Source organism: Capsicum annuum, chromosome 7, assembly GCF_002878395.1.
Source record: "Capsicum annuum cultivar UCD-10X-F1 chromosome 7, UCD10Xv1.1, whole genome shotgun sequence".
In the NCBI taxonomy this organism is placed as follows: Eukaryota; Viridiplantae; Streptophyta; class Magnoliopsida; order Solanales; family Solanaceae; genus Capsicum; species Capsicum annuum.
In genome coordinates, this window is record NC_061117.1 from 224,035,242 (window position 1) to 224,044,650 (window position 9,409).

At 34.7% G+C, this 9,409-nt stretch overlaps 1 protein-coding gene and 1 long non-coding RNA gene across 2 annotated transcripts; one reads left to right on the forward strand and one right to left on the reverse strand.

Moving 5' to 3' along the window:
• The first annotated feature begins 451 nt into the window (after positions 1-451).
• Positions 452-6,163, forward strand: LOC124885491. The gene is made up of 3 exons (XR_007042591.1): positions 452-3,729; positions 4,798-5,070; positions 5,176-6,163. It is a non-coding gene; the product is annotated as an uncharacterized LOC124885491 (long non-coding RNA).
• Positions 4,492-7,277, reverse strand: LOC107856320 (probable serine/threonine-protein kinase PBL23). The gene is made up of 5 exons (XM_016701311.2): positions 6,789-7,277; positions 5,894-6,075; positions 5,622-5,811; positions 5,147-5,538; positions 4,492-5,041 (listed from the first exon to the last, which is right to left on the reverse strand). The coding sequence occupies exons 1-5, from the start codon at positions 6,949-6,951 to the stop codon at positions 4,721-4,723; spliced, it is 1,248 nt and encodes a 415-aa protein (XP_016556797.1). The 5' UTR covers positions 6,952-7,277; the 3' UTR covers positions 4,492-4,720.
• Between the last annotated feature and the right edge of the window lie 2,132 nt (positions 7,278-9,409).

Here is a 9,409-nt window from a genome sequence, read left to right on the forward strand (position 1 = left end):
ATTCACTCTTCTCTTTATTTCATATATATATATATATATATATATATATATATATATACACGTGTATATATATGCGTATATTTTCAAGAAGAATTAATTGAAGCATCGTTAAATTAGTCAAATGAAATCGGTAGATTAATTCTCTATTCATATTTGACCCATGCCACAACTAATTAATTCCAGCCCAACAACAACCAACAATAATTTAAAGAAAAAATTACAGAAACTAGCATCCTTAAGATTATAATTACAATAAATAACAATATTTTTTTAAAATTACAACTTATAGTAAAAGTAGCAATATTTTATCCATTTCATAATTAAAAAAAATATGTATTTTTCAGTTATGCATATATATTTATGAGTAATACATATATATTTATATATGTATTTATATACCAATATTTAATATTTTACTTAAATACAAATATAATTTGCTATTTTTCCCGACGCGACGAGAAAAAAGATCAAGCAGAGAGGAGGAAGAAGAAGAACAAAAAAGGAAGAAATAGAGCAGAGCAGAAGAAAAATCAGTTATCAGATTAGCACTAAGATCATCCAGTTCGAAAGGCCGTTTCCTTCTAGTTTTTTTTTTTTTTTTTTTTTACTTTCTTTTCGAAATTGAAGTTCGAATTCGAGCTGGTATCGCCGACGGAAAGCCCTCTGGTTCGCTGCTGCATAAAAGGTCGGTAACCACTCTCATCTTTTATTCCGTTTCAGTTTTCTATAAATAAATATAGTCGCTCCGTAGTCTTTTGTTCTGTTGTCCGTTGAATTTCTGCTTGTCCAATCCCATAGGTGTTCTCTGTTTGTTGTAGTGTGTCCTTTAAATATGTAAAAATGACTACTGAGAACGAATGTGATATGCCAAGGTCAATTTGTGCTGGAGGGATTTGCTATTCGCATTCGGCTTCTTAAAACACAGTTATTTTACTCGAGTCCTATACGGGACCGATTGCTATTTGAAGTCTCAAAGTTAGTTTGTGTTTAAGCTTTGGAAATCATGTTATCGGGACTCCGTGACTAAAGTTTTAATCGGGTAGAAAGCGCAAAGTCGTAAGTCAAGTTGGTTCGCTTGTGTTTTTCTGTTTCAATTTCTTAAATTAGTTGAAACATGTCCGGTTAACTTACTGCTTTCGTCTTAATTTAGCAGACGTACAAATTCACTGGAACTGAGGCCTATTGTTTGCTTTTCTTCGTTGTTAATAAGTGTTCATATAAACAGAACCAAATTGCTAGTTCAATAGTCTCGTTGCTTTAAACGTCTGTAAGTTGGAAGTAATAAATTGGAGATTACATCTATTGTTTGCTGCTATTCCAGGAACTTCCCTTCTGTTTATATGTTCTTGGCCTATACTTAGTATGAATTAGAAAGCATGTAATTGAACTTTTGACTATCCGAGCTTCATATTTACAAGTCTAGACATGGGTAGCTTCTCTAACGTGAAATTTAAAATCTCAGTGGTATGGTCCTATTTACCATTCGAACTAGGCCCAGTTGTGAGTTGTGTATGTTAGTTGACTACCACAGTGCTAGATTTTAATGCTTGGAATCTGTTTGGTCAAATCCTCAAAGGATATATGGAGTAACTTAGGCTTTCCATGAGGAAGCAATTATCTTGGGATTTAGATTTTAGTATTGATGCCAATGCATGATCCTTGCTTGGGTGAAGAACTTGAAATTGATAAGTGTAGAGCCTCTTTCATGGTGATTTTACTCAATTGTATGAATGAGCTGATATGGTTCTTCCAAAATGGCTATAAACTGTTTGTGAGGTATAATTAGAATGAAGTTGTCATCCCTATGTAACATTTTGCATCCGTAACAGGATAACAATACGCTAGTAATCAAGAGAGCGCAACAAGAGTTTATGTAGAATTAATTTCAACTAATTTGGTTTGAACTTAACTGCATATGACCAGGAATAGGCCTGAATATATTGAAATACGTCATTAGTAAACCAGTTTTTGGAACGTTCGATTTTATGCTGGTGTGTTTGTGAGTCTCTGTATCCTTCAAATCAGTTTTGTAATAGACTTTAGGAGGCTCCCAGCCTTCTAATGTGTATAGCAGACCATTTTAAAGTCATTGCAATGTTGATTCGGATGCTTTGAACATGGTGATAACTTCTTAATTTTCATATACCAGTTCAAGATGTTACAAGTTATTGACTACTCTTGATTAAGTACGGGCAAGGCTCGAAATGTTTGAAAATTCGGGCATGTTCAGCTGTTTACCATAGGAGCATTTTTTTTCTTCTTGTGAATACCCTTGAACCTTATAGTGGTCCTTTTACATGTTTTTCAAGAGCTGCATAATTAAATGGAAGCGTGCAACTTCCCATTTGGCATATGAAAAGTTGTGATTCTGAAAATTTTTGAAGTAAACTAGCTTTTGCTTATAGGATTAGTTTTGCTCATTCTTATACGACGTTAGTAATTCAAGCCTAAAGGTGTCTAAATGAGTATAAAGTTTTCATTGCTAGATTTAATTTAGTTTAAAGGTTAACGTTCGTCAACTCCGTTATTATTACCTTAAATTCTAAACGTTTGCTTGCGTATCTTAAAGTTGACCTGCTAGGAAGCTTTATCAAAGCCTTTTTTTTCAGATTCTTGAAGGTTTATTTTTTAAAAAAAAAAGAATTTGCCAAGTTGTTCATTTATTTCCTTACAGGGATGCTCTCTCCTTTGAAATCCACCAAATGAATAGCTTTGATTACCCATTAATGATGAGATAAAAGCTGCTTATTTGGTCATAAAGAAGAGCATATTACGTCTCTAAGCTTTTGTATGCTTCAGTATGCGCCTATGTTGTACTATATTAATACAAGAATCATGTTGAAATGTATCTTTTCTCAAAACTACTTTTGGCTGAAAATTAAGGCCAACGTTTAGTTAGCTGCTAATCTTTTTTTTTTTTTTCCTTTTCATAGCTTTTCTAGTGGGCTGTGAACAGTAATATTATCTTGTTATTAGCATATCTCTTGATTCCTATGTAAAGGTTATTAAGCTTTTAGCAATCTGTACTAAGCTTAATTAAATCAATTGATTTTGTTTGGCATCTAATTTTTAGCCTTTCCTCCTATTTGGATTTCCTGAATGATCGACCCATCTTAAAAACAAAAAATATAGTTTACAAATTGGGTTTGTTACCATCCATTGAATAAACAGGGATGAAAAAAAAAATGAATTTAGTAGTAGCATTGTATCCATTTTCTAGTTACCTTGCCTAAGTCTCAGACTTGTTTTTACTTTTGCCTATTTTAACATCTCTAAACAGTATGGACATTTTGACCTAGTGCCTGTGTATCTACATTGTTAAGTGATTTGGAGTGATTGAACTTAACTGATAATTTACAAGTCTTGTCTTTGTTGAACTTTCTTTTACCAGGACTAAACAACTATGTTTTCTCAATATGCTTACATGAAAACTCTCTGCAAAGTGGTTTACCGTGCTTAAGCTTTGATTTGAAATTTTCTTTAGTTTATCTTTTCGTGTGTTTGCCTTGGTAAACTTTGAATTTGCTTCTGTAAAAGTTCAACTATGGTTCCTGCATTGTCTATCTTAATCATTTACTTTATTAAAACATCAAAATTTAAGTTATATTAATCCTTATCTTTTCTTTGTCTCATGTGAACTCGGGAGCGCAATTGGAGTTTATGACTCGACTCCATCTCTCTCCATATCGGAGAAGCGATAACAAATACATTATGGATCTCAGTCAATCAGTCTAGTTCCTCATCCTTATTTTTAGCTTTATTCCTCTTTGTTGTTGTTGTTGTTGTTATTATTAATATTTTATTTTATTTTTATGACAACAATAAGGTTGCATATTTTAGGATTTATCTTTTAAAATTTTCAAAAAAAGTGAGTGAACCTTTCTAAAAAACTTTTTCAATAATTAACATGTTTTGTTTTAATAAGACGATTATATTTTTAATACCTTATTTATATCTTTCTTAACGAAGCTTTTACTTTTTTTTATCTAATCTAAGTTTGGCCGGTTAACTGTAGTTAGCGGATCCTTTAGGATGCCTAATCCCTTCCCTTTAGGATAATTAGAATCCTTACTTAGAATTTTAGGTTTTTGCAGACCTTAAAATGAAGTCTTTAATTGCTTTAATCACATAGTTTATAACAGGTGTCCTAATTCACCGTAGAACTAATTAGGTGGCGACTTCCTTATTTAACTCAGAAGTTTTCCAATATGTTGTACACTATTTTGACCTCGTGTTAAAATGGGGTATAACAATATGTTTTTGCACCTAAGCAATAGCAATCAATCTCTATTCCAAATTAACACAATTTTTTCAGGCTAATTTCTAAATACCTTTAAAAGTTGTTTTTTTTTTTTTTAAATAACAAAATCAAAAATAAATTCAAATCTAAAAGCCAGATTTAGTAATTAATTATCACTTCATAAAATCCATTTGAATTAGTCATGCTAGATCTTAGTGTTCATTATGATACAAATATACCACATCAACTCCTTAAGTACCGGCGATGAAATTTCATTGATACAGAGCCAATTTCAATAGAAGTATTGAGAAAATCATAATGTACTTTGATGATCGATACAAAAAAGTTATATACTGATAGTATAAAGAATTTTTACATTATCAGTGTAACTCGATGACCTGTGTATAAGAAATCTACAAACATTCATACTGACAAAACACTACATAAAGACCAGATAAAACACTCAAGAAATGGAAGTGTTTAGTATCTTTCTCTATCACTGTTTGATTTATCACTTGCAATACGATCAACATGACTTCTAATAGTTTGCAATGCAGGTGGTGATTTGCTAGTGTCTTCTGCATTTTCCTCCTTATGATCATCGTCGTGTTTCTTGATATTCAATATAAACTCTAACGCGTTCACTACTTCGCTGATTAGAGGTCGCATTCTGGAGTCCTCTTGCAGGCACATTGCTGCAACTGTTAGAGCTTTATGCAATGCCTTCATCGGGTAATTCCCTTGTAGCAATGGATCTGCTATTAAGTGTGACTTCCTCTTGTCAAGGATCAGCGGCCGTGCCTGGCCATCGAGTTGTGAAATAAAGTTAGGTAGGCTGCTGTTTGAAACAGACTAGGAAGGAAAACGTGTCATATAAAATGAAACCGATGAGTTCTTGAAACTTACCCACTTGACAAGGTTCTTTTCTTCGCTAGGTCTGGAGCTGTCGATGACTCTTCTTCCGGTGACTATTTCTAAAAGGACTACCCCGAAGCTATAAACATCGGACTTAACAGTCAGTTTACCTGTGCAAGCATAGTCAGGTGCACAATAACCATAGGTTCCCATAACCCGGGTGGATACATGAGTACTGTCACCTGTTGGACCTAGCTTGGCAAGTCCAAAATCGGAAAGCTTGGGATCAAAATTCTCATCTAAAAGTATGTTGGATGATTTAAAGTCTCGATAAATCACCGGAGGCTGAGCTGTTTCATGCAAGTATGCAAGTCCTCTTGCTGCTCCTGCGGCAATTTTCATCCGCGTATGCCAATCAAGTGGCTTTTGATTTGGACCAAGGTCTGCCGAACAATGAGGAAATTTCAATAAAGGCGAATATCAAACTCAAGATCATTTCATCGACACTTCAGATATGAAGGCGTACCAAGAAGATGACCTTCTAAAGAATCATTTGGCATGAACTCGTAAACTAATATTCTCTGATCACCGTCTGAACAGTATCCTACCAAATTGACAAGGTTAGGGTGCCGGAGAAGACTCAACAGCAGGACCTCCACAAGGAACTCTTTAGTTCCTTGGAAACCATTCCTGTCAAGTTGCTTCACTGCAACATCCTAAGCAACATGAAAAGAACAATAGTTATCGTTTCCAAGAAAACTAACCAATTTTCGAACAAAAGAAATGTCAGGAGAGTACCATATTCTTGCTTCTAATATGGCCTTTGTACACTTTACCAAAACCACCTGAACCAAGCAAACATTCACAGTCGAAGTTTTGAGTTGCAAGACCCAGCTCGCGGAATGTGAAGGCTTGAGTTGAAATGTTCCCTTTTCCAAACTTTTCTATTTCTGCCGCTATGTATCTCCTTCTGCTGCTATCTGAAAATTTTGCAGTCAGAAAACAAACAAGCACACTTGATGACTTGATCGAAAGCAATATTATATATTGTCCGGTGTTCATTAGTCATTCTCAATGTTTCAACCCAAAAATATTGCCAACAAATTGTGGGGAAACAAAAGTGAAAAAGGGGGCTGTCAAACCGATAGTATTTTGTTATACTTTCTAGTCATTCATATGCGTGTTTTAACAACAACAAGAGCATGAATGGTGTATAGAAGAAGGTAAACTTGGACACTACCTGCTGCACACTGGAGCTTGTTAAACTCAGAGGGAAAATAGTCTGTTAACGCCAAGGAGATGAATGACATATAACGGAGAGTAAAATCCCGATATTTCACTTAGAAGAAGGTAAACTTGGACAAGTATTTTGACATGTAGAATCCATCTCCTCCAAGTTGGAACGCAACGCAAATAATTTATTAACAACAAGAGCACGAATGCCTAATTCCCTAATGTAATAGACGTATAAGGTACATTTGGATATTTCCCATAATGTAATAGAGAAAACAGAAGCTCCAATAATTTGGCCAGAAAATGTTAGCAAACAAAATTGCAGATTCTACAACAACAACAACATACCAACCATAGTCCCATAAGTGGCGTCTGGAAAAGGTGGTGTCCCTACCTCGAGAAGGTAGTGAGGTCGTTTCCGAAAAAAGGATAGAAAGAGAAAAAAGTGGAGAAGAATTACCAGTTTTAAAAGAAATGTTGGCAAATTGTGCTGGAGATTTGGTATCTTTATAGGGTTGAATGATGCTATTTTCCAAAGAGCTAATATGATTGTTGTCATCCACAGGCATGCAACATGAAAACCAATGCATCCATCCTCTTTTTACTAATCTACCTAATATCATATCTTAGGCACAATTTCTCAAAAATCATCAATACAATAAATATATTATGGCCTGCAATTTGGACCTCTAATATGAAATTTTTCGAGACGATTCAAATAATACCTACGCACTCATTAACTCTATCATCAAATTTTCAATAGGAAAATTGGAACATTCTGAATTCTCAAAAATTATAGTTCCTAATTTTCCTGTCTAGGGTGAACCGTGCGACGACGGTCACCGGAGAAAGAAACCTAGGAGAAAAGACTATTTATCTCTTATGTATGTTGTGTTTTTCAGGTGCAAAAACAAGAATGCACCCCCCTATTTTGCCTTTTACATATTTTTGTGAATAAAATATTTTCCAATATATATTTGTTTTGATTTTTAACCAAGAATTTCGGGCATAAATGGAAAATACATTTTGTTGACAAGAATATTTTCAATATGTTTTGACTTAAACTTAGCTGCAAAATCAGTATACAAGCTCAAAACTATATAAAAATGTGGAACACTAAACGTAAACGTGTCAAGAACATTAGCTACCTTACTACCTCTAATACGATCTTTGGCGATATATTGTTTAACTATTATAACCCCATGACAAATTTCATCGACATGTAACTGTCATCGCGTGCATATCTTCATTCTTCACCTCCTCCCCGGCCTCTTGTCTGAAGATTTTAGCAAGAACATAGTTATCATGGCAATTCACAGTTTCAAACTTAATACCAAGAAAGGCAACTTTGATAACTAATGTAACAACACCAATAAAATCCCACAAGCTGGGTTCGGGTTTGGTGAGGATATAGTGTACGCATACCTTACATCTACCTCGTGGAGGGAGGTAGAGAGGCTGTATTAAATCAAGAAGAGTAAAAAGAACTATGATAGAACCTACTCAAATCAGCTTGTAATTAAAGAATACAAACATGAAGCAGCATTAGAAAATTGACAAAAGCAAATTTTGCATTAGATATGTACAGTGGTGGAGTCAGGATTTTCATTGAGGGGTTCAGAAGTAAATATACAAACTAATCAAAGGGAGTTCAACATTACTATATATGCATAAAAAATATTTTTAACCATGTAAAAATAGTATAAAAACAGTATAATTTTTCATCGAAGGACCCCTGGAGAAAAGGTAGCTCTGCCACTGGATCTATCTACGACATCGAATAGAGAATCCAGAATTAGATCACGTAAACAAAAATATATCGTTTTAATGTCTGCTCAGTTCTTGCATTTCTGTCATTTAAGTGAAGATGTTCCAATGATAATCTGACGATAAGACTTGTTTGATCTCTTTCGAGTGTCTTTTGAATCTTCAAGAAAGAAGGTCTCACATCATAAGCCCAACACTGCTCTATCAACCTGCATGGAATTGATTGAAGCTAGCAAAAGTAGAATAAAGTTTCACTTCAAACTCCACTTCTTAGCGATAACTTTTTGCAACTTAATTAGACCACAAAATAAGGAAAACAAAAATACATGCATCTGTTTTTCTGGTAACGATGTAAATATTACCATTAGCAAACAAACAAAGAGAGAAATACAGCTAATGAGCATCTGAGTCACCAAAGAGTAGCACTAATTACATTTGTAATATATGAAAGAACCCTCTGCATCTATGAGATTTACTATAAAAGTAAGGCAAATATATTCTATCTAGAAGTTTCGTCGAATAAGTTCCAATTTCTTGCTCTCCAAATGCGGTAAATCAGAGGTTACAAATAGCAGCAACTATCTACTTTTGAATCATCTTGCAACTATTTCTCCTGATGCAATCCAGCATATCTCCAGCCCATTGCAGCACCTCAGTTCTCACAGTAGTTATCCCGGGGAAATTTGCGAATAAATGTCTTGTAGTTTCCAGCTCTTGATCATCACACAAACTGCAGTGCAGGTCAGACATCGGGATCTGCAGTTTAGCTCCTTACCTGAAGGTTGCACCAGCAATTCCATTATATGAAGGTTAATTCAAAATACAAGGATCTGAAGAACTATGCAAAAACTAATCAAAAGAGAGTGTAAAGAGAAAATTGAAATAACTAAACCAAGCAACAACTTAGGGGCAAGTAAACAACATATAAGGAAAATAAACTGTCACGACCCGAACCGGGGCCCTGACGAGTATCCCGAACCATGAAGGCCCGGAATACCCTTTCTCTATCTGGTAATCATGCACAATATTCATAAAACATAAGATAATGCGGAATTGAAATTTAATACGGAAACATGGTCGAATCTGAAATAGTAATATCTGACATCAGTCTGCGAAATCTCTACTAAGAACATAAACAACAGTCTGAAAACAAACTGGGACAAGGCCCCCAGTAGACCAAAATATAACTACTAATAATACTGTGAACAATCTGCAGGCCTTCTGGAGTAAGGAAGGCTCACCACTGCAAAGTTTGATCTACAAGTCTGACTATCTACTGCTTATCTGGACCCCTAGACTGAGCCTCAGAACCTG